Source organism: Chinchilla lanigera, unplaced genomic scaffold, assembly GCF_000276665.1.
Source record: "Chinchilla lanigera isolate Chin_1 unplaced genomic scaffold, ChiLan1.0 scaffold00009, whole genome shotgun sequence".
NCBI classification, from domain to species: domain Eukaryota; kingdom Metazoa; phylum Chordata; class Mammalia; order Rodentia; family Chinchillidae; genus Chinchilla; species Chinchilla lanigera.
The window spans coordinates 34628292-34653685 of NW_004955410.1; the positions used below are offsets into that span (position 1 = coordinate 34628292).

Genomic DNA, 25394 nt, shown 5'->3' on the forward strand with positions numbered 1-25394 from the left:
AATTTTTCCAAACTTATTCTGTAAGGCCAACATCTATCCTGATATCTAAATGAGGCAAGAATACAACAAAAAAAAATTTTTTTTTTTTTTTTTTGGTTTTTCTCCGGTACCGGGAACCGAACTCACGACCTTGCGCTTGCCAGGCAGGCGCTTTTGCCACTGACCTAAATCCCCAGCCCCACAACAAAATTTTAAAAAGGAAACTAAGACCAAATTTTTCATGAATGCAGATACAAACTAATATTAGAAAGTCAAATCCACATCAAAAAAAAAAAAAAAACATTCATCATAATCAAGTGAGATTTATCTCAGGGATATAAGGATAGTTCAACATACACAAGCCAATATATGTGACAAATCACATCAACAAAAGCATTTGACAAACACCCCTTTATGATTAAAAAAAAAAAACCTGAATACACTAGGCACAAAAGGAACACAATTCAACATAATAAAGGCTATTTATAAGAAGAAGAAAGGAGGAGGAGGAGGAAGAGAAAGAGGAAGAAGAAAAGGGAGGAAGAAGAAGAAATAGAAGAGGAAGAGAAGGAGGAGGAAGAGGGAGAGAAGCAGAAGAGGAAAAAAGAGGAGGAGGAGGGGAGAGAGGGAGGAAGGAGAAGACACAGGCAACATAGTTTGAATACAAGATCCAGAACAAAATAAGGGTGTCCACTCTCACCCATTCTTATTCAACACAGTACTAGACATGTGAGCCAGAGCAATTAGGCAAGAGGAACAAAAGGCACAGAAGTAAGAAGGGAGAAAGTCAAATTATCCCAGTTTACAGATGACTCAGTTCTATACAGAAAAACCTAAAGATTCTACCAAAAAAGTATGAAAATTGATAAACAAATTCAGCTGCAGAACAAAAACAAAAGTCAACATACTAAAATCAGTAGCATTTATACACCAGAATGATACTTGAGGATGAAATCTCATTCACAATAATCAAAAACAAACAAAAAAAGAAAGGCCTACAAATAAATTTAACCAAAACAGAGAAAAATCTCTATAATCAAAATTATAAAACTCTGTTGGGATAAATTGAAAAAGACACAAAAATTGGAAAGATCTCCCGTGTTCGTGGTATGAAAGAATTAATATTATTACAATCTCCATTCCACCCAAAGCAATTTACAAATTCAATGCAATCCTCATCAAAACACCAATGACATTTTCTCAAGAACTAAAAAAAAGAAAATCCTAAATGTACAAAAGACTCCAAATAGCTAAAGTAATCTTCAGCAAAAAGAACAAAGCTGAAGGAATGAAATTACCTGACATCAAAATATACTACAAAGTCACAGCAATCAAAGTAGTGTGACACTGGCATCAAAACAGACATAAGGCCAATTAAAAAGAACAGTGTGTCTAGAAATAACCTCATGTGATTCTTGACAAAAGTGTTAAAGCATACATTGGAGGAGATAAATGGTACTGGAAAAACTGGATATTCACAGGCAGAAAATTAAATTTGACCCATATCTCTCACCCTATACAAAAATCAATTAAAAATGGATCAAAGACCTCTATGTAAGATCTGAAACTGTGAAACTACTAAAAGAACACAGAATAAGCACCTCAAAACATCAGCATAGGCAACAATTGTTTGGACAACACCCCTAAGGTACAGTAAACAAAACCAAAAATAGACAAATGGGATCACACCAAACAAAACTCCTCCTACACAGTAAAAAAAAATAATCAACAGAGTAAAGAGATGACCTACAGTAGGGAGGGGGTGTTTGAAAACAATGCATCTGACAAGAATATCCACAATATAAAAAACTCAGTAACAAAAAGACAATATTCAATTTTAAAATATATAATTAATTAATAGATACATATTTCACAGAAGAAATTCAGAGCTGGGAATACAGCACAGTGGTAGAGCACTTGCCTTGCATTAGTAAGGCTCTGGGTTTATACCAAAATCACTGGCCAAAAAAATAAAAGGAAAGAAAAATTAAAGAAGAAATTCAAATGACCAATACATTTATGAAAATGGCTCAATATTATTAGCAGTCAGAGAATTATAAATCAAAACCACAATAATATATTACCTCACCCCAGTTAAAAACAGCTACTATCAAAAAGACAACAATAACAATAATCCAAATAACAAATGCCGGCAACTGTTTGGTGGTAAAGTAAAATTCATACATCCAACATGGAGAACAATATAGATTTGGCTTAAAAAAATTAAAAGTAAGCCAGGCACAGTGGTGTTGCGCCTGTAGTTCCAGCCCTCACAAGGCTGAAGCAGAAGGATCACCTGAGTCCAGGAGTTTAGGCTAGCCTGAGCAACATAGTATAGCCCTATTACCAAAAAACAAAAACACAAAATCTACCATATGACCCAGCAGCTATCACCCTTCTCAATATATATCTAAAAGAAATGATGTCAGCATATCAGAGAAACACCTACATGTTCATGTTTTTTGCTGTATTATTCACAATAGCTAAGATACGGAAGCAACCTAGTGCACATCAATGGCTAAATGGGTAAAGAAACTGTGGTATATAAACAAAATGAATCCCAGCTCTCAGGAGCCTGAGGCAGGAGGATCGTCGTGAGTTTGAGGCCAGCGTGGACTACATAGTGAGTTCAAGGCCAGCCTAAAGTACATAGCAAGACTTCGTCTCAAAAAGAAAAACTGGAATTCAAGCATAGGTCCACTCAAACCAAGCTAAGACCCATGCTGACATTCACAATCAAAAATAGACATTACCCAGCAATTGCAAAGGATCTTTTTAACTGATAACATTACAAATATAGTAACTTTTATCAGAAGATTCTAAAAAACAAATTCAACTAAATAATAGCTGCCTTATTTTCTGTATCCCAGATATGATCATATTTTCACAGTATAAGTGAAATAATTCCATCATATCACTCTTTCAGGAAAGCATTTTGAGATCCTCTGGGAAGAAGATAGTTACATAAGTTATTATTATAATTATCATAATAATTCTTACCTAACTGTACAGCTATGGATTCTTTTTGTAGAGACATAAACAAAGGCAAAATGATTAAGAGACATTCAAAGTCTCTATAATCTCAGGAAGGCTTAGAAATGAAAAAACTATTTTAGTCACAAGTCTTGTGACTGTCAGCTAAAGTGCTTCAAAACTACTCACACTGGCTTGGTTTCCAGTGATTGAATGCAATTATGAATTGACTTCTATGGGCTGATAAATCAGAACTTGTGTAAGTGGTTTTCAAAGCTCTCTGTGCAATTTTAGTAAGACGCAGACTTCTACACAAAAATTTTCCTTGGGAAGGAAAGTTCATAAAAATATTAACTATCATGAAATACCTTCCATGTTAGCTCATACCACTGAGAAGAAGCTGCTATTCTTATATTAATAATTCTTCCCAGAATTAATCAGTCATTGTACATTAGAACCAGCAGCTGGAGTGTTTTGAGTGATAATGAAACCTGTAACAAGGCATCTTCAGCCGTCTTTTCAAGACAATAAGGGAATTAAAATTTCAATTTAAATGCAGAGGTTTGAAACACGCTTCACTGGCAAAATTACTTCAATTAATGTGAGTGGAATACAAAGGACAGACTGCAGAAATGTGATGCAGTAACCAGAAATTATGTCATTAATGTGCTTGCATCAACCTAGCACAATGACTGCAAAGGTCTAATTTAAACCATACATATCACAAAACTACAGGCTACAATATTAATCAACTTTCTGATTTCAATGTGACGGATACAGGCTTCTTGTTGGATCACTTTTAGCTTTTCATAAGCCAACAGCAGCTGTTTACTTTGAAGAAGGAAACAAAAGGCCAGGTTTATTTGCAGACATTCACTGCTATGACAATTTAATTATTTTAGGCAATACTTGGGTTATCATATCAAAAGACAAAATAAATATCCCACTACAAGCCTAGCCTATAGCTACTTGTGATGGAGAAACAGGAATAGCAGGAGCTGGCAAGAACCACGGGTCACCACTGATTTATATGCTCTGGATTTATTAGCCTATACTGAGTAGAGATCAAATTACTACATATCTGCATCTGCACCTGCCTTAAAATAATAAAAATGCAAAATCTTCTGACAAACAAATCCGAGAAAATTAGGGGGTTTTGAAAGACTAGATCGCTTTGTCTTTACTTTCCTCTGATGTCATTTAGCAAAGTTTTCCTTTTGCACCTTTGAGATTCCCTAGGTAGATTTTACTCTTAATAATATGCAATCATGGGGAAAAGAAATGTGATTTTTTTTATATGAAGTCTAGTGAAAGGGCAATTATATTGACTCATATACAAAAGACCAAGTTGAAGAATATTTGCAACCTCTTAGACACGCTTTCAATCCCACTTTCCTGAAATCTTTGTTAATTAGGATACACAAACCATTGCTTATTTTGGGATATGTCAACTCCCCAGATCATGTAAAGTAACTACCTCATCTGTAAAATGGCAATGATTTCAGAAACCTGTAGAGTTCTTGTGAAAATTAACTGGGTTAACCAATGTCATATACTTAAAAAGGTACAAGCAGGTGTTCACACATTAACTATGCTACAATTATTGTTGTTCATTTAAATATTACAAAAGAGAAGTTTAGAAACAAGAGAAGCTTATCCAAAAAAAACCAAACACTAATAAGAGAAAAAAAAACAGACCTGAACTCCTAGAAAAGAAACAAGTTTTTGTTTTTTTATGTGTACCAGTATTAAAATCTTTCATGTAGTGACCACTTTTGAGTAGTGATTTGTGAATTCTGACTACATGAACTGCATTATGTCAGGTATAGGGCAGAAAAAAGTACATAAGGAACAACCCCACCCTTAAGGACCTAGCATACAAACAAAAGCAATTATGTCACAATGAAATATATGCAGTTTCTAAGAATGTAAACCAAAAAAAAAAGTGTCTAGATTTCTGAAACATTCAGAGAGTTGATGAAATTTGAGCCAAGTCTTACAGAATACCTCAGCATTTTGCAAGCAGGGAGGATTGGGAAATCAGTTCAGGGGGCTACATGGTAAATTTAAAAAGACAAATCTATCATATACTTATATGCCAGAAACAAATAACTAGAAACTATGATTAATAGTTACTATCTTCAAAGGTCTCAAAAAATATATGATGCCCAGATTAAATCTAACAAAATATATGTAACACAGTACTTTTAAGGAATATATTACTAAGCATTATTAGAAGACATAAATGAAGGTTTCAATAAATGAAGCGTACCCTGCTCACTGATAGAAGACTCAATACTGCTAACATAGAAATGCTCTTAAAGTCAATCAAAATCCTATTATACTTTCTGTGGAATTCTGCAAGAATAATAAAGATCAAAGACAGCAAAGATAATTTTCAATAGCAAAATGAGGGAATGAGTTTACCTCCTATCAAGTTATATTATAAAATTATAACAATTAAAACCACCTAGTTCACAGGTACAGACAGGACCAATTCAACAAAAGAAAAGAACACTGAACAGACTCACCTAGAAGTGAAAACCTGGTATGTGACAATTGGCATTATAAATCAATAGAAAAAAGATTTCAGTAAACCGTCTGAGAGCCAACTGGCTATAAAGCAGAAAAATAAAATTAGATCCCTAGTTCATATCACATATAAAAATGAACTTTTGATGGATTAAAGAAGAAAATATAGGAGATTCTCTGTAAAACACCAGGGCAAAACAAATGTTCTTAAAATAAAATCATGTGATACAAACACATAAGAATGTGAAATTCTACTGCATTAAAATTATAAAATTTTTATAATAGAAGACATCATAAACAAAGTAAAGATATACTACCAATTTAAATATTTGTAATCCATCTGAAAGATAAAGGATTAGCATGTGCAATATATAAACAACTACAAATAAGTACCAAAAGGAACAAAACTTCTTGGGTATGTATCTTATACACGCACCTTGTTCTGGAGGCAACTACTCTTCCTCACCACTCCACTTCTCACTACCCAACCCAATGATTTTAGATAGAACAGATGATCATGGTACTGAAATTGGCTCTCTTCAGGTCAGACTTTTATTAGAAAAAAAGATCTTCTTCTGCTAAGCAATATTCTGCTTTAAAAAAAGGTTTTTTCCTTCTGCAAGGCTGGAAAGATATAGATTATAGCCTATACTCTTCTCTCAACACCCAAGCCTCTTCCCCACTTAACTTCCTATGCAAATGAAGTCCTTCCTAAAGAAAAATAAACCAAATTTTAAAAGGGAGACAGCATTTACTATTGACTAGCCTTAAGTAATAAAACCATGAACCAAAAATCTGAAATCCTAAAATGAACATAACACAGACATAAATTCTAATAATCTAATTTAATATATGGCATTTACTTGAAAATAGGCTCACTGCCCAAAATTGTAATTCACATAGATGTACATATCCTACACAAATGTATACGTATATGCAGATCTATTCTGATTTCTGCATCTTCATAATTTAGCCCAAATAAGTATAATGCAACACTAAAGCTAAAAAGTAGTATTTTTCTGTTGAACAACATACAGTCATTATTAAGGAAGATGTCACTCTGAATAAGATGCGGCAACAATCCTTCTGCAATTCCCATGAGCAGACCATTATTAACCTTCCACTGTGAAAACTGACTATTCGGTCCATTCATAACCAGGTTTCAATACATGACAGAATACTTGACAGTTCCCACTCTTTGGTTATCAATTTTCCTTAAAACATCGTATGAAAGACTTCTGCTTGGAAGTTGGAATGAATTAGAGATATTTAGCACATTTACTCTGTGTTCCCACCAGTTCCTCTCAGTGTTTTTCCCAGTGTTATAGCCAATCTACTTTGGAGAAACAAAGACAAAGGGCTTTTACTTTTTGTGGAAAAGAAAACAATTCAAATACAGTCATCCTGCTGCTGAGAGCTTTTGTGGTCCTCTAACAACTCTGCATGAGATGAAAATGTGTGTGTGTATGTGTGTGTGTGTGTGTGTGTGTGTGTATAGAACAGGCAGGAAGATGGGTAGTCTTCTTTAAGAGCCACAGGCCTTGGGAAAGTAAAGATGATGGGAGTAAAATGTGCAATTTTATTTTTCATTCATTTGCTTCACACTTACCATCAACTTCCTAGGAACTTTTCACTAACTCAGAAGTAGCAAAACTCAGTGGACTAAGATAGAGGCTAAAGGCTAGGTTATACTCTTGCTTAACAAGGTTGAGTCTAGCATAAGACTCAAAAAATTATTTTCTTTGTTATTAATTGAAAGGAAAAAAAAAAAAAAAAAAAAACAAAGGCCTAAGGTTAAAGTTCTTTCAAATAATTTGTTGAACACCAAGTTTATAAATCTTCAAAAATTCTGTGTCATGTAGATTTCATTCTTTAAAATGGGATTCATGCTGGGTCTGGTGACACATGCCTGTGATCCCAGCTACTTGGGAGACTGAGACAGTCGCATCAAAAGTTTTAGGAGAGCCTAGGCAATTGAGTAAGCCCCTATCTCAAAATAAAATTTTAGGGAAAAAAGAGGTGATGATATAGCTCAGTAATAGAGTGCTTGACCAGCATGCGCAAATCCCTGAGTTCAATTCCTGCAAAACAAAACAAAGCAAAAACCAAAACAAGACAAAAATGGGATTCATTATCAGTATCTTCCTCTGAAGCTTAAAAACACCTCTTATGACGATTCCAATACGATGTCAGTACTGCTTTTTTTCCATTATACAGCAAGTCTTGCTATTGTTCCAAAAGCAGATAATACATAAGTAATAATCATCTGCCACTTCAAACATGAAATGAGGAAAAGAACTTCACCTGCAAGGCCTTGTGAATCCCAAAAGGGCTGTTTTTTAATGTGCATTACAGGACTGAAAGAACACAAAAAGAATCTTTTTTTAATATTAATGGAAACATCCCTTATCTCAGGCTGTTTTCTTACCAGCATATCAGTGGCACTGAGATAGTGCTTGCTGGCCATGCACTGTTCCAGTTTTTGAGGTACTTGTTTGATGTTCTCAATTTCATCTAGCAGGTTCAGGACGTGCTTATGTTCAATTCCTTCAATCCACAGTTTCCGAAGTTCATCCCGTTTGCAGTGCAACAACATCTTGCATGAGAGCAGATTTTCTTTTACCTAGAATACAACAGATTCAATCTCGGGTCAATCCAAAGTTTTGCCAGCCTAAACCCAAAATGTAGTTAGTATTCCTACTGTTACTATTGTATGCAACAATTCCTAATTCCCAGGCCCACTTCTCCCCCTCAGTTGGTCTGCTTGCAAAATTTTAATCCTGATTCTGAAACTGACTCACCTGGATGCAGCTCTACCTCTCTGTGTCTGTATTTTCTCTCCCATGAAATTAGAAAACTACACCCAACATACCTTTGAGTGAATTTTGAAATAATTACGAAGGATATAAAGCATTCTGAAAGCACCATATAAATGTTAATATGTCTAAAAGGCGAATGATTGATTTGAGAATATAACGCTATTAGTCCTTCTCCAAACCTCCTTGTAGATAATCTATTCAGCTGACAGGTCACATGGTCCATGCTTCTAGCTCTAGAACTCCAGGTAAAGTTTACAATCAGGGATCTGAGTGTTCTTCTCAAGTGATCACTGCTTCCTCAGTTTCCAAAACTGGTAGGTACACCTAGACATAACCTCAACAGGACATACCAGAGTTTTTTGCCTTACATTCTAAAAGTTAGCTATTAAATAAGATAATCTCCATCTCATACCAGGAAAGAATGGCTATCATTAAGAAATCAACCAATAACAAATGCTGGAGAAGCTGTGGGGAAAAAGGAACCCTTCTCCACTGCTGGTGGGAGGATAAATTCGTGAAACCACTGTGGAAATCAGTTTGGAGACTCCTCACAAAACTAGGAGTTAACCCAGCTATTCCCCTTCTGGGTATTTTCCCAGAAGAATTAAAAACATCATACCACAGTGACATATGTACACCCATGTTCATAGCAGCACAATTTGTCATAGCTAAATCTTGGCAACAACCCAAATGCCTATCAACTGAGGAATGGATAAAAAAGATGTAGTCTTTTTATACAAGGGAGTATTACTAAGCTATAAAGAAAGATAAACTCAAGGCTTTTATAGGTAAATGGATGCAAATAGAGACCATACTCCTAAGTGAAATAAATCAGACCCTCCCCATGTTTAAACATCATATTGTCTCCCTAGTGTAAGAACCTGAAAGAGTAAATAAAACGGAAAATATATAATACATATTATGAAAGGGAAAGAAATTGCTCCAAGGAAGGAACAACTGGGATGAGGGAAAGGAGAAAAAGAAAGAAAGAAGGAAGGGAAACAAAATGTATATGTATGTATGTAGAAGGATAGCTGGGATAACTGTACTAGTGATGTCTAATGGTTTATTGAAAGGAAGAGTTAATGCTTAATTTTCTTTGACCAATTTTGCATGCTTATATCTGATAATCTGAACAACAACTTTGAAGACAATAATATGCAATATAACAACCATTGGTGAATTCCTACCATCTTGTCTAGTGAAACTCTGTATCATTTCTAATATTTTTTTGTTTTTGTTTTTTATTCTCTTTAATGGTTTGATCAATCTGCCATTCTTACATCTGGTAATCTGAACAACTTCACTGAAGGTAACAATATGTAATATAACAACCACTGCTAATTTCTATCATTTTATTCTGAAACCCTGTTATCATTTTTATTATTTTTGCTTTGTTTTGTTTTTGTGTATGTTGTTGGTATTCAGCTATTGTTCTTTTTTTATTATTCTCTTTAAAATAAAAGTAAGTAACTAAATAAATCAGATAATCTACAGCATTCTGTAGATCTGCACAGTACATAACTAACAATGTGATAAAAATAAAAGGCAGGGGAAAGGAGAAGGGATAGGCACAAGCACATGGTAAAAGTAAGTTTTTATTTTCTACCTTAATTAAAATTTGCAATTTTTACACCATGAAAAGATAAAAAGATTCATGGTCATTCACAATTCCCACATCTGCTTGCAGATCTATATAGATCTTATAGATCTTTTGACAGTTCTAGCACTTATTTATATAGAGTTCAACACTGTTCCCAATTTTGTTTCTCTTGCTTTGAGGTAAACTTTGTGAAGGAATGCATTTCAAGTATATTATTTGATGAGTTCTGGCAAATATGCCAACGTGTATAATGCAAGCCTTCATTGGATTAGAACACAGATCATTTCCATCACCCTAAAAAGACTACCACATTTTTGTCAACTGAAAATCTGTATTCCTCTTTTATGAGATTTGGTGTGAGGTACGCATACTCACTGAAACTATACTTAGCAATTAATTTCAACATTTTTTTCTAATAGGCATAAAAAATATAAAAATAGAATGCTAAGATAAAAAGCTTTCTTGAGAAACTGCCTAATCCATTTTTATAATTTCAAGATAAGGCCTATATGATACTTATATGAAACTCTTCCATGTTTAAAAAATAAAGTCTTGAGTAAGAGGACTTAGTGATGTCCTTTGAGAAATAAAAATAGTGGAATAATAGTTAATTTCAGGGAGTCACAGACTCCATGGAAAAAATCTGATGAAGATGGTTATTCCTTTCTGCAGTCCCAACAAAGTAATAGCAAGGAGGGAATTTTTAAGTACAAAATATCAAGAAAAGAGAAGAAGGAACAGCAAATAAGATATGGCAACAAAGTCTGAAAGCTATCAAAATAAATGGTGGGTAAATAAGTTAGCAAACCAGAGAAATCTGAACACTTTGACCTGGAGCAAGGCTATCACTGGAAAGACTGTACCAATATAAGTAAGGCAGAGGTACAGAGCCAAAACTTTCTGCAGAAGTATTTTGAGATACAGGTCCCCACACAGACACATAGTTCCACCTCCTCCGCATTGGTCAAGTCTGGAGAAGGCTGATTTAGAAAGAATTTGAAAAAGAAATATCAGGTATGACTTTGGGAAGGGTGTGAGGCACTACAGAGAAATAGAAAGATGAAGTGAAAGGGGAGTTTATTAAATGATATACTTTTCAGGCCCTCTGGACCTTCATCCTCCTTTAATGATTAGATTCAAGTAACAGTGGCACCTTGACTTATACCCCAAACACAGGAGAATTATGGCTTTCTCCTTAGGGAAATGACCTGATTCAAGTGAAAAGACTTGTAAAGATATGGACTGACATTAGACTTTTCACCGAAAACACCGCAGAGTTCTAGGGGGCCCAATCATCACAGACACACTCTACAATGTGCTATGACTTCTCAATTATCTCTTTTCCTCTTGCACATCAATTGTTAGCCAAGGATCACCACACACTCAAGGAAAGACAAGCAATAAAACACATACCAAAAAACGTACTGAGGTGGAAAGGGGAACAGAAATCATGCAGGAAATGACTGTTCGCGTGTGTGTGTGTGTAAGTGTGCATGTGTGTTGTACTAGAGCTCAAACCCAAGGGTATTCTACCACTGAGTTATATCCCCATCTTTTTTTTTTTTTTTTTTTTTTAATTTTGAGTCAGAGTTTCGCTAAGTTACCCGGGCTAGACTCAAACTTGTAAACCTCCTACCTAAGCCCCTCTCGCTGCTAAGATTACAGGCATGCACTACTGAGCCCAACTTGGAATCAGAATTTTTAAAATCTTATCATTCATATGCTGAGGAAAAGTAAGATAAATTATTACATCAATGAAACAAGATAGGTTAACTATAAAAAGTTCAGAAAATGAAAAACAACTCTTAGAAAAAAATTTTACATGATAAGAATTTTTAAAAATCAAACAAAGTTTAGTGGACATCAATGATGAATTCTCCATAAAGGAGGAAAACACACACAGATACACATACACACACAAACACACACACACACACACACACACACACACACGAAGATAAAAAATAAAAGAAAATGAGGGGACTGAATTAAAAGTCTAATACTTGCCAAATATGAGTTCCAGGGAGGGAAAATAAGAAAAATAGAGTGGAAAAAAATAGTAATAAAATCTAAAAAATAGAAACAAAATTTTCCAAAACAAAAGGGATGAGCTCCCATATTGAAAAACCATACCCATTGCTCAGGACAATGAGGGGACAAAAATATCTGTCTTGACTCTTTAAGAACACCAGCTTAAACTGGGCATGGTGGCACACACCTGTAATCCCAGCACTCTGGAGGCTGAGGTACAAGGATCATTGCAAATTAGAGACCAGCCTGTGCTACAAAGTGAGCTCAAGGCCAGCCTGAACTGCACAGTGAGACCCTGCCTCAAAAAGACAAAAACAAAAAAACAAAAAACAAAAAAAAAGAACACAGTCATAAAGGACAACACCAAAAGCTTTCAATAAAATACAATGCAGGCTTTATACAAAGGGTTAGGAATCAGAATGGCATCAGACTTTCTTGAACATCAATCCCAAAATCTGTAACACAAAGAAACCTTATACCTTCAAATTCTGAAATGGAATTACTTTCCGGAAAAGCTCTCACTCAAGTATGAAGAAAGAATAAAAACATTATCAGATATCTAAACTCCCAAAAAGTGAACATTTTATGCAGCGCATCTCAAGAAACTTTTGAAGACTAATACAAGAGAAAAACAGAAGAGATGAAACATGGGATCCAGGAAAAAGAGACTATAATGCAGAAAAAAGGCATCAGGACTATTCAATCATTAATTCCCAGAAAAACAGCAGCAAAAAACAAACAAACAAACAAAAAAAAAAAAAAACCTACACAAGAGAAAACTTACATACTGCATGGCTTAGCTGTAAATGTTTACATAGTTATAATAGAATGAGCACAAACTATTTAACCAACACTAACATGCAAGTACTATCTTGAGAGAAGATTAAGGAAGAAGATGTGATGGAGTGGGGGAAAGAGTGGAAGAAGGACTACATCTTCACCTTCCATTGCTAAACACAATACACAATGCCTAAAATAGAAAATCTGAAAAAAACTGTGTGAGCAACCAGTAGAAACAGAAACATCTGGGTGAGGGGGTACTAGCAGCATAAAAGTCAGTATCTCTGAAGTGTCAGAACTGGGCCTAGAGTAGGATGAAATAGGGAATCCCTAGTTTTTAATCCTCATTTATGGTTTGATTTGACTTTTGGCTATTAAATGTCCTAGATCTCCCTTAGAGTTCTTGGTTTCTGAGACAGGAACTTCACCTTTTAAATTCATTCCATTTGAGGGGCTTGGGGGTTTAGCTCAGCAGCACAGTGCCTGCCTGGCAAGCACAAGGTCGTGAGTTCGATTCCCAGTACCGGAAAAAACAACAACAACAACAAAAAAATTCATTCCATTTGAAATCATAGTTAATATCTGTTAGAATTTGATTTCTAATGTTCTGTGCATATCAACTTAGTTCTACAAGTCTCAGCTTTATTCCCCCAGGTATAATATTTGCTATGGAAACAGTTAAAAATAAATTATATGTCACACAACACCTCACGAGGCTCTTGAATCAGAGTGGGGGATAAACTTACAAAGTGTCAATAAAGCTGGGAAAACTCCTATGTGATTGGGAAAAGCCATAATGGCATTTCGTGCTAGCATATATACAATACAATCCATTCAATTACACTTTTGTTTATTACATGGAAGTAAAAGTGAAAGTAAAGTAGAATTTGTAGAGGAAAAAAGCATAGGGATCAGGCAGTATAGAAAATGAACTTTACCAAAATAATTCCCTAAACTGGGGTAACAAAGCCTGAGACACAAGAAACTACAAGAACTTTTATTCTTAAATTACTCCAAGGTTTCACTTTTTGATTAGAAAGTCACACTTATACAAAAATGTTATTTTAAAATTTAAGTATGGGGTCAGTCAGCAACAAAAAAGAAGAAACATAAAGAATCTCAAAGAAAACTCTGATGAGCAAAAGAAGCCAAATACAAAAGAGGACATAAGGTGCAAAGTTCTAGAACAGGCAGAACTAATTCATAGTGATAGAACTGAAATCAGTACTTACTTGGAGGAGAATGTGGGAAAGAAATAACTGTAAAGAGCCAGAAGTAGCTCCCTGGGGTAATAACACATTCAAGGATATATGCATTTGCCCAACTCACTGAATTGTAGTCTCAAAATATGTGCATATTACTATACGCAAATTATACTTCAGTAAAGATAAGGTGTATAGCTACTATAGAAAACAGTGCCGAGATTCCTCAAAAAATTAAAACAGAACTAACATATGACCCTACAATTATACTACTGAGTATATAGAAGGTCCCCAACTTATGATGGTGTGAAAGTGCTACACATTCAGCAAAAGCCCTACTTCAAATGTTGATCTTTTTCATCATTTCCCAGCTAGTGATGTGTTGTGTAATCCTCTGGTAATGCTGGGGAGTGGCAGCAGGCAACAGCTTCAAAAGAAACAGCCAATCTCCCACAGGGCACTGTGTTACTAAACTAGAATGTTGAGTTGTGTTCTAGTCACTTTCACCGATCCACAGTTGGGTGGCTCCAAGACAGGAACAAGATGGCACAGGGCCACTGCACAGGGGCATCCAGACAGAAAAGGAAGGAACCAGGGACAAGAATACTCCCTTCCAGGTCACACCCATAGTGACCTGATGGAGACTACTACGAAGCAACCCTGAGCAGGACTTAAATTAATCAATTGGCTTTTCATATTTACTTGTGAGTCTATCCAAGGCCTAGGCTCTTTGTCTGGAGATGGGCAGTGGACTCATAGTAAGTGAACCTCTGTGAGTCACTAACCCCTACTAAGGCCTGTAATGGCAGATGAAGCCAGAAAGCCTCAAAGGGTAATACAAAATCACAGCCAAGGACACATGTATCCAACCTCAACTAGATAAAGACTATAGCCACAGTTATCTCACTCCTGGGCAGATTAATTTAACACCTTACTTGGAGAAGTCCTTGAGTGGCTCCACCCTTCTTGAGTACCCTCGTCCCTTCTTCTGATAACTAAATAAACGCAGGCCACCTATTCTCTTAGGCCCAAGAGAATCTTGAATTCTGTGAGAAGGCTTTGATCCTCCTGGAGCCCTGAAATCACTCCATTTGCCTCTTTTTATTTAGCCTTCCCTGTACATTCATTCTGGAGATTGAGGACCTGATCAGTCTGCAATAACACTATTAACATGATAGTGACCCACCTCCAACTAGGCCCCAACTCCTAACAATACAATTAGCTACTGAACTCATCAATGAATAAATCCACTGATGAATATACTACCCTATGATATAACTGCCTTTCAAAATACTTGAGACTTTGGGGGGACATTTTAGATCTAATCCATAACAAGAAGATTGTGTGTATTAAATGGATTTTTGATTTGTGGTATTTTCAACTTACAATGAGTTTACCAGGATATAATCCTGCCATAAATCAAGGAACATCTATATATACAAAGGAAATTAAAACAATGTGTCAAAGAGATATCTTCACTCCCATGTTTGCTGAGGCATTATTTACAATAGCCAAGACAGAGAATCAACCCAAGCACCCATCAATGGCTGAACAGGTAAAGAAAATGAGATTTATATACACAACAGAACACTATTTAGTCTTAAAAAAAGATATCTTGTCATTTGCAACATGGATGAACCTGGACAAGATCATACTGAGTGAAATAAGTCAGGTATAAAAAGACAAATATCAGATGATCTCAATTACCTGTAAAATCTTAAAAAGCCAATGGCATACACAAGAATAAAAGTGATGGTTATAACCAGGCTGGTGGTACATGCCTGTAATTCCAGCACTCAAGAGGATGAAGCAGGAGAACTGCCATGAGACGAGACCAGCTTGGGATATACAATGAACTCAAGGCCAGCCTGCACTACAAAGCAAGACCCTGTCTCAAAAAAATAAGAATAGGGGCTGGGGATTTAGCTCAGCAGCACAGTGCCTGCCTGGCAAGCTCAAGGTCATGAGTTTGATTCCCAGTACCAGAAAAAAAACAAACCAAACCAAAAAACAAACAAACCAAAAAAAAAAAAAAAAGAATAAATAAAAATTTAAAATCTGAACACCAAAAGTAATGGTTATCAAGAAGCAAAATTGGACAGAAGTAGGTAAAGGATACAAAATTTCAGTTTAACAATAAGAATGAATTTTTAAAAATCATCGTAAAACAGGTAATAATAATGCACTTCATGTTCTAAAATCTCTAAGGCTGGGGCTGGGGCCCAGTGATAAGGGCTCACTTGCCCACATGCACACGGCCCACATGCACAAAGCTCTCAGTTCAATTCCCAGCATCAAAATCAATCAATCAATCAAGGTGAAAAAAAGGAAAATTGCTAAGAGATATATTAAGTATTCCCACCACAAAAAAATAGTATGTGAGATAATACAGATGTTTCTTAGCATAATTTAGACATTCCACAATGTATTCACATCTCAAAATACCATGTTGTACATAATAAATCAATATAATTTTTATTTGCCTTTTTAAAAATGGAGGACCAAGCTACACCCATCAACACCAAACTGTACATATGAATTTATTTCTCAAATTCCTGTCCTGCTTTTATAAAAGTGTTATTTTCACTCCATTCTATTTAATTTACAAGGAAAACTGCGATTGAAAAACTCCTTAAGCAAATATACAGAGACAAGTTTCTTTTGCTTCCTCAACATTGTATTATCTTTCTCCTAACCACCTGTTCCACAATACTAGGAATTTCAGTTTTCATATACAAGAGCTGCAAGTCACTCTCATTAGAGACTATTAGAAGAAAAGAAAAACAGGAAAACACAGCCCCAAAAGCTACTGTGAATAGAAAAGAGAAATGATCCAGCCAGCAGAAAAAGTGAAGATTTTTGCAGCCCAGCCTAGGAAAAGATAAAGAGGTGAAGAAAACTACATGGGGCTTTTAACTAACATTGCCTTATCATTCATGAAAGGAGAAGCAGAGATATACTTAAGAGGATCTAAGAGATGTAAGTAAGGGGAAAATGATAGAAAGCTGTAACACTCAGTCATAAAAGCAAGAAGGTCCTAAATTGGATCAAGGAGAAATAAAGAGGCAGAACACACTTCTAAGTGTATATATTTTCTAAATAAAGCACAATAAATGCAGAAGCAGTTCATTCAAACTGTAGACCAGAAAAACCCTGAAAAGTTCCCTGTGATCAAGGGATGGTCACTGAAGATTAATAAGTCAATATTACTCTCAATTTTCAAACTATAAAATATGGTTACACCTTTTGTTATTAATTTCTTTATTATTTTTGGTAGTAAATCCACATGTAAGTGCCTTCATAGGTATTTGCCCACCATACATGTCCATCCCAATTATTCCATAGAATTTTATAAAAAGAACCTTGAAATGAAGAGCTTCAGAAACACTGCTCAATGTTTGGTTTAAAATCCCTTTGGAACTACAGATCATTTTTAAATTACAGTCATACTTTTAGTTCCCATACTTTTTTTCTCTTTGTATTTTAGCTGCCACTCTAAGGTCTTAAATTCTCTGAGAGGCTCCCTCCAACTCTGTCCAAGGGCAATACCTTTCTTCTGAGCTGCTGAGTGTGGATACAATATACAAATACAGAGAGAGTTGAACTTAATGCAAAGATTACCTCATGTTTCTTGGACTACATTAATGAACTCCAGATTACTGCCTAGATTTTAAATCATGGTATCTAATTATTGCCCACAGCTTACAATGTCCATTTCTAGAAACTTGAAGTCTTTTTTTGCCTTTCTCATATAAGCAACTAGGAATTTCCATCTTAAATTTGGGCTATAAATAACTTCTTATAAAAACCATGTTGTTCTACTATGACATTCTTTATATTAATTAAGGCTATTCTTCATTCTAATTCTACCTTTCAAGGTATACTTTCATATAAAGTCAAAAAAGTTATTTTAGGTAAATGTTAAGTAATGAACATTGCATTACTGAATAATTAAGCTCTAACAACTTCACTTGAATAATCATGTAGTTATTTCTAGTTACAGGCAAGAAAAACAGTTTTCAGAGCTTGATCTAGTACCAAGAGAGCAGAAAAAAGAAACAGGATGAAATATAAGTATGTGCATACCACAATACAGCCAACTGTCTATGTCCTCCCTTCAGCCTGCTCCTGCAAAGAGCATTAGACTTACTATAGTACTTAGCATCTTTAAAAAAATCCAACATCATCTCATCTACTTAGTACAACACAGAAAAACACTCAAATTCAAATACTAACAAGTATGACCTCTATGGCCTAAGTCTCCAACTTATACCAACTTATATTCATCTATTTTGATGTTGCTATTATAACAGACAGTCATTACTAAAGACACTGGCAGAATTTATGGGTTTTTAAGGATTCTTAATGCTATAACATCTCATTTTGACCAATTTTACAATGAACTCAAAAGTAACAGAATCACCAAAGTATTTGGTTTATTAACCACATTACCAGACTTCATCAATCATATATAGTATTTCACTTGCACATTTTTTAATATATGAAAAAATTCCAAATTGAATTCACCAATGTAAAAATGTTTGGCCATCTGGGGAAAAATCAAAACCATCTACCATGTCTCATTTATCTCAACCACATAGACTCTACCAATATAACATAAATATATGAAAGTGATACAAAAAATGGGAAGTATAAACAGTTCTGTGGTCTTACACTTTAGAAGGGGTTAATGCATAAACATGAACATATTCATCCATCCTGCTCCTCACTAAAATCCATCCCTAGCAAGCATCTAGAGAAGGCATTTTAAAATATTAGTAGCATTATGTCATTCTATGTTCAAAACCTTACAGAGGTTTCCCATTCTACTCAAAGTTAAAAATCAGAGTCCTTCTAAGTAACTGTTGTGGTTTATATATAGACATCCCCTCAAACCCTCACGACCTCATAGGTGGGGTGGTGTTTTGGGGTGGTGGTGTTTGGATTATGGTGTGGTACTCAGCACTGGATTAGTCCACAGATGGGTTTATAGCTGGGCGTGATGTTAGGAGGTGAAACCTGGTGGGAAGAGGTGGGTCACTGTGGGCACGGCCTGGAAGGGTGTATCAATCTTCTCCTTTGGTCTCTCTCTGCTTCCAGCCTGTCTCACCATGAGCACTTCTCCGCTAATGCCCCTCTGCCGTGGAGCCAACAAACTATGGACGAAATAAAACCTCTACAAAACTGTGAGCCAAAATAAACATCTCCTCCTTTAAATTGTGGGTATCAAGTAATCTGTCTCAGCAATGAGAAAGTAACTAAGACAGTGACCTACAATACGTTCCCTCACCCATTGTACCACACCTCACCTACCAGCTCTTTCATCCACTATCCCCACTCTTCACTGTACTCCCGCCCCACTCACCTCCTTGTTGCTTCTCAAACTTTTAATCATCACTGCTTCAGGATCTTCACACTTTCTATCTTTACTTTTTGGAGTGGCCTTCCTGACCCTCACCCTCACCTCCTTCAGTGCTGGGCTCAAATGTAACCTCAAGAAAGCCTTCCCTGACAAACCTCATTAAAAGAGCAACTCCTTAGTGTCCTTTCCCATCTTTTTTGTGGGTTTTGTTTGTTTTCTTTCTTTTTTTTTTTTGCATAACACATCTTACCATCTGTTATTCCATCTGTCTCTCCTGACTAGAATGTAGCTTAGAATATAAACTCCACAAGGACAGGAATTTTTGTTTTCTTCACTTCCATACCCTAGAGCCTAGAACAATACTTTTTGCATAATTCTGACACTCAAAATTTAGAGATTAAGTGTTAGCAGATATTATGCCTGTTTTTCTTTTTCCTTACTCATGTAGAAGCCCCATGAGGACAGGAACTGATATTGTCCACTTGTATAGTCCCAGAACCTAAAACAGTATTGGGAATTCAACAAATACTTGTTTAATAAATCCTCATTATATTCTTTTGGTCGAGAACAGAAAGAATATTTCAATTTAGTTCTACACAAGCTCAACATCTTATTTGGCTCTAAAATAATGTAGCCCAATGATGACTGATTCACCCACATTTTTACTTTAAAAAATATATACCTATACTTTGTATGGAATCCAAAATGCAATTAAAAACCAAAAGCAACAAGAAAAATTAGTGAGGAAATATCAGTGTTTCCTTGGTGATAAGAAACTGACTTGCATGGTATGAAACACTCAAATTATGCAATAAAAACATATTCACTTTCATTTTGCCCCAACATCTTCCTTCTCCTAGTAATCAATTATTAAAGGTTTTTTTGCAAAAAGCTGTATCCCTTTATTTCTCTTCCCAATACTGAAGCTAATTCACAACAACGAATTATGTGGCATTTACTTTCTTGACACTGCCTGATGTAATAAAGGTTTCTTTTGTTTGTTTTCTTTTGCTCAGAACCCCCGGAATACTGAAAATGAGAAGGTGCGAGAGTGTGGCTACTAAAACAAATGCACAATCCTCAAGATGAGGTGCTCTTTTTTCAGTACCAGGTGAGCATTCTTTTGTTTTCAGCAAAGATGCTATCAACTTAAGAGTGGGAGGGAGCAAAGCAGAAATCAGTGCTGGTGCTTCCCTTGAGATTAGGACGAAGTCTTTTCAGTCAACCAAACTAATCAGAAAGCACAAATACCAAAAGGTCCTTCACCTTCACTATGATTACCCGAGGCAAAGCCAGAAGGTCAGCAGCTCTATACATTCATTTTCTGACCCCTCTTAAGCTTAGTATTTTGGGTCAAAATGGACTACAGTTTACTTTAAATCTAGAGGAACTGATCTACAGCTTTACCTAGTTTCATAGATAAATCTATAGGATGAACTCACCATTTTATAAGCAGTTATTTTTAAAACGTAAAGGGGTCAGTACAGTGCTTCAAAATGGTGAAAAGCTTACTGATTCTGAACTAGATTGTTAAGAAAGTGAAGATCATGTATCAATAGCATTATTAGAAGCATAACTTATGTATTTGCTTATAAAATCATAATGTAAGGTCTAGAGGATATAAAATAAAACATGTCAGGATGCCATAACCATAGCCATTTCTGGGCAGGCCCTGGCCAGGAGTGCCCTGCCAATCTCACAGTACAGGGCAGTGAATTTCAAGCTACAGTCTATGCAGCCTGCAGACGCACAGGAAGAGCTAGACAAGAAAACTGCCAAATGTAAGGAGAGCACCCTGCATGATGATTTGTACCCCTAAACCCTAACACCAATAAACAAAAAGCACTACTTCTCTTAATTGTTTGGTACACTAGTGTTATTCCTTGAAATGCCTGAAAATCAGCACTAAAGACTTCGGAGTCAAGAAGACCACAGTTCAAATTTAAATTTGTTGAGAGAACAGACACAATCATGCCTGGTAAGGAACAGATGTTCAGTGAAATAGCAATTATTGTCACCTATAAAAAATTACACAAAAATATATTTAAAAAATGACATCAAAATACATAGTCAAGAACTACATAATCACAATGTAACAGTAAATAAGCCTTATTTTATCAGTTCATCCCATGGCCAAATATAACAATAACCCCTACAAGTCCATTTTTCCCTTTATGTACTAAAGTCATGTTATATCCAGGAACCAAGGACTTAAAAGGAAAGAGAGAAAGACAGGAGAGGGACCGAGGAAGGGAGAAGAAACAGCTCCAAATAATGACAAGAAAGTTACAAAATAAAAATTAATACAAGCTCATCATGACAAACATACTCAAGAAACTTATAAACATTTCACTGTATGTTTAAATAATTTACATGTCAGATTTTCTTCACAAAAAATACCCAGAATACATAATGATTGCAGAGAAATCACAACCAATTTCAAATTAGGGGACATACTCAAAGCCAACATTTAAAAGGGAAAAAATCTTTTAACTGCTATGGTAATACACTTACACAGATAAAAGGTGAGCTGTGAGTGCAATAAATATACTCGCACACTGTGATGCAGCCTCTAACAGTAAAAGGTTCTCCACCATCAATTCAGATGCCTTTCGGCCTTCCTCAAACTGAGGCTATTTCACCCTGCAGAGAGAAGCAACTGCAAGCCCAAGGATAAGACACAGAGCACAAGCAGCAACAAGCCCAGGATGGTCTCTGTGTTCAGAATTTCTGACTGACATTATGAGCCACTCTTGAGGATCATCACCTAGCACCATGGTGCCTCTCCAAGCCACACCTGTGCTAGCCACAATCACCAGACGCAAAGAAGCTCACCTGCTTTATTTTGTTCCGGGAGTTAGTGATGCGCTCGGTGATGCTCTGGTAGGTGCGAATGGCTGTTGTCAGCTCTGTGTAGTGCTGCACTATAAGCTCATCCAGGTCACGGTCACACTTCTCATAGGCTTCCTCAAGGCGGCCCTTCTCATTCTCTCTGTCTTCCACATCATCACTAGTAGACAGAGTCCTGGTAAAGATAGAGAATATATCAACCAGAGTGAAATTTAGAAAGCAAAGCATAAGGAAGATGTTATGGTTTCTGTCTAGATGTCCCCCCTCATGTGGTCACAGAGTTTTTAGGAGGTGGCTATTGATTCATGATACTCTGCTGGGATTAAGGGTGGGTGACTCCTGGATCAGTCCACGGATTGGATTGGCACCATCCTAATCCCAGTAGACTGGATACAACAGGCTGAAAAAGAGGCTTGTCTCTGTCTTCCCTTGTTGCTTTTGATACCTATGAGTGCCATGAAATATCTCCAGTGTGATGCTCCTCTGCCAAGCCACCCTGCCTTGGAGCCAGCTGATAATGGACTGAAACCTGAACAAAACATGATCTAAATAAACCTTTCCTTCCTTTAACTTTGAGTGTCGGGTATTTTGTCTCAGCAATGACAGAAAAGTAACTAAGACAAAAGGTGACTCCATCAAAATGCTAGCACATTCATCTTATTAGCTAGGAAATAAAGTACTATATGTTACTAGCAGAAAATATAAAATCACCTTCATGGTAAATTGCAGTAGCCTATCAAAATGGGTGTGTTTGTTACCTACCAAAGGAGCACTTCCCATCACTTGTTTACTTGGCCTTAGAACTGATTTTACTCAGACAGCAGGTAGGTATGGACTTTTCAAGAGGTTGGGTAGTTCTTGACTTGTCTGAGTAAATCGCAGTAACTGCTAATAATTCAATTCCTCCTACCAGAAAAAAAAAAGTTGCCAATGAGTCCTGTGGAATGAGCTATGGACTGAACTATGGAAAACAGTTTCTTATAAAAAGAGTAACAGGTGCCGGGCATGGTGGCACACCCCTGTAATCCCAGCACTCAAGAGGCTAAGGCAGGAGGACTGCTGAGGCCAGCCTGAGCTAGAAAGTGAGTTCAAAGCCACCCTGAACTGCATACTGAAACACTGTCTCAAAAAGAAAAAAAAACACACACAAACACACACACACAAAAAAAAAAAAAAAAAAAAAAAAAAAAAAAAGAAAAGGGATCCTTCCTTAATTCTGGATTTTTTTTTTCTTTTCTGTCTTTCTGAGACAGGGTCTTGCTATGCAGTTCAGGCTGGTCTTGAGCTCACTTTGTAGCCCAGACTGGCCTTGAACTCACAATGACCCTCCTGCCTCAGCCTCCCAAGTACTAGGATTACAGATGGGCACCACCACGCCCAGCTCCTCGCTATTTTTATACAAAGCTGAGACACTCAAATACTTCAACCATCCCAGAACTATGGAGGGAAATGCCAACCTACCACAACTACATCACAGGGGCACTGAAGGAGCCAGGCCTGAAGCTGCCTTACCTCAAGACTTCTTGTTAGGGGACATAATAAATATCCATTCTTTAAGTCACTTTCAGTTGGCCTTCTTTTATATGTAGCTGAAAGTGTACTAATGATAAAATTACTCATATACTGAGGCAAAGAGCTCATCTGAATGACCTGAATTTGGTACAGAGCCCCAGTCGTCTGGAAATAAGGTCATATTAATTGTAAAATCTGTTACAACAGCAGTAATCTAAGTTATAGTACAAGACAGTCATACATTTACTATTCTTCAAACAGCACTAACAAGATTGATAGGAATCAACAATAACCAGAGCATGAGATAGATACACTTATTAAAAATCTTTCAATAACTTAGTTTGATACATGGGCCACAGATCTTTGTTTCCTCTATTATCTTTCTTGGATAATTTTTAATTTTGTATTATAATCAGTAACAAAGAAATCTTTTCCTCTTATCTGTTGGCTGTGGTAATTTAGAGTTTCATTAAATTCCCTCAGATTTGTCAGCTTATACATTCAGCCAGGTTTATTTCATTTATCTTTTTTTAATTTAGGGTGGGGGTTACTTTAGGCTCTCAATGATGGATGCAATCAATTACAAGTCCATCATTAGAACTGCTTTCAGAGATGGGCTGTCAGCAAATCAATCACATATCTACTTCTAGATACCTGCAAGCAAAACACTGTATGACAGACTTCTCCAAACTGACATTCAGACCAAAGGATCTTAATTCATGAGCCACACAATATATAAAGCATCTTTTTCAATTTAGAGGAAAATTCAGGAGGTTCGTCTCTGACTTCAATCTAACCTCCAGAATGAATTTTATAATTGTGTTAGAGATGCCAAGAGACTGAGTATCGTATGAAATGGAAGGTAAAAGAAATGTGATGAAGAAAAAAAAGCAAAAGCCACAAAGGCTAGTGTGGGATACTCAGGAAAGCAACAGTACTGGGAACTAACTGAGCTGAGGGCTGTACCGTACCCGATCCAGTTTCTTTACTATACCTTCTGAGGCTAGCTTCAGGTAGAGAATAGTACACAAGTACTTGACTACTAAAGTAAATCAAAATGGAAAATTTAGGAGGAGCTTGGTTTCACAGATAAAGCTACAAAGATTACTTTCAATATTTAGGTACCAACTAGCTTAGCAGGTCTTCTTGATGTTTACATGATACATAACTTTGCTCTTTAAATGTGAAAGCATCCAGGCTATTAATCTAAAGTAAAGCACAATCAGAAAATGCCTTCAGTTTATCAATGTCCCAAAGGTAAGGGTTCCTGGATATTTAACTCTATGATTTCCCTTTGTAATAGCAAATACAGTAGTCACAAATTTTCAAAGCTATACTACATCAGTCTGCCACCTTTATAATGCTTTTCGTAATTTCCTCTCTCCACTACCATTTGGGGAAGGAAACATGCCAAACATTTCACATTGTTTACCTTAACTAGCTAGAATTACCATTAAGGAAAATGTCAGGCCCAGAGAGGACACCTTCTCTGGCATCAGCTGTCACTGCAACACATTACTGGACCATTAGGAGTTACTTCGGAAATAGAAAGGGTTACTAAAATGAAGATTAGAGTAAATTGACTCTACAGGGGATTTTTGCTCTTATTCTCATTTTGAAAGAAAATATTTGTGTAAGAAATATCCTGTGCCAGGTATACCCCTACATGTGAAATTCATCCTCTTGATATAAACTAGGATAAATGACACTTTACTTTCAGTCAAAAATACATTATTGAACTTGGTCAGTGT

General features: G+C 36.1%; 1 protein-coding gene across 2 annotated transcripts in view; it reads right to left on the reverse strand.

Annotated features, from left to right (window-relative positions):
- The window catches only part of Exoc4 (exocyst complex component 4), a 734966-nt gene that overhangs the window by 690467 nt on the left and 19105 nt on the right, over positions 1-25394 (reverse strand). For both annotated transcript variants that reach the window (XM_005377540.2, XM_013510636.1), the window contains exons 2-3: positions 22117-22306; positions 7913-8107 (exon numbers count right to left, since the gene is read on the reverse strand). In XM_005377540.2, the coding sequence (XP_005377597.1) occupies positions 7913-8107; positions 22117-22306 (385 nt within the window). The remainder of the gene's footprint in view (positions 1-7912; positions 8108-22116; positions 22307-25394) is intronic.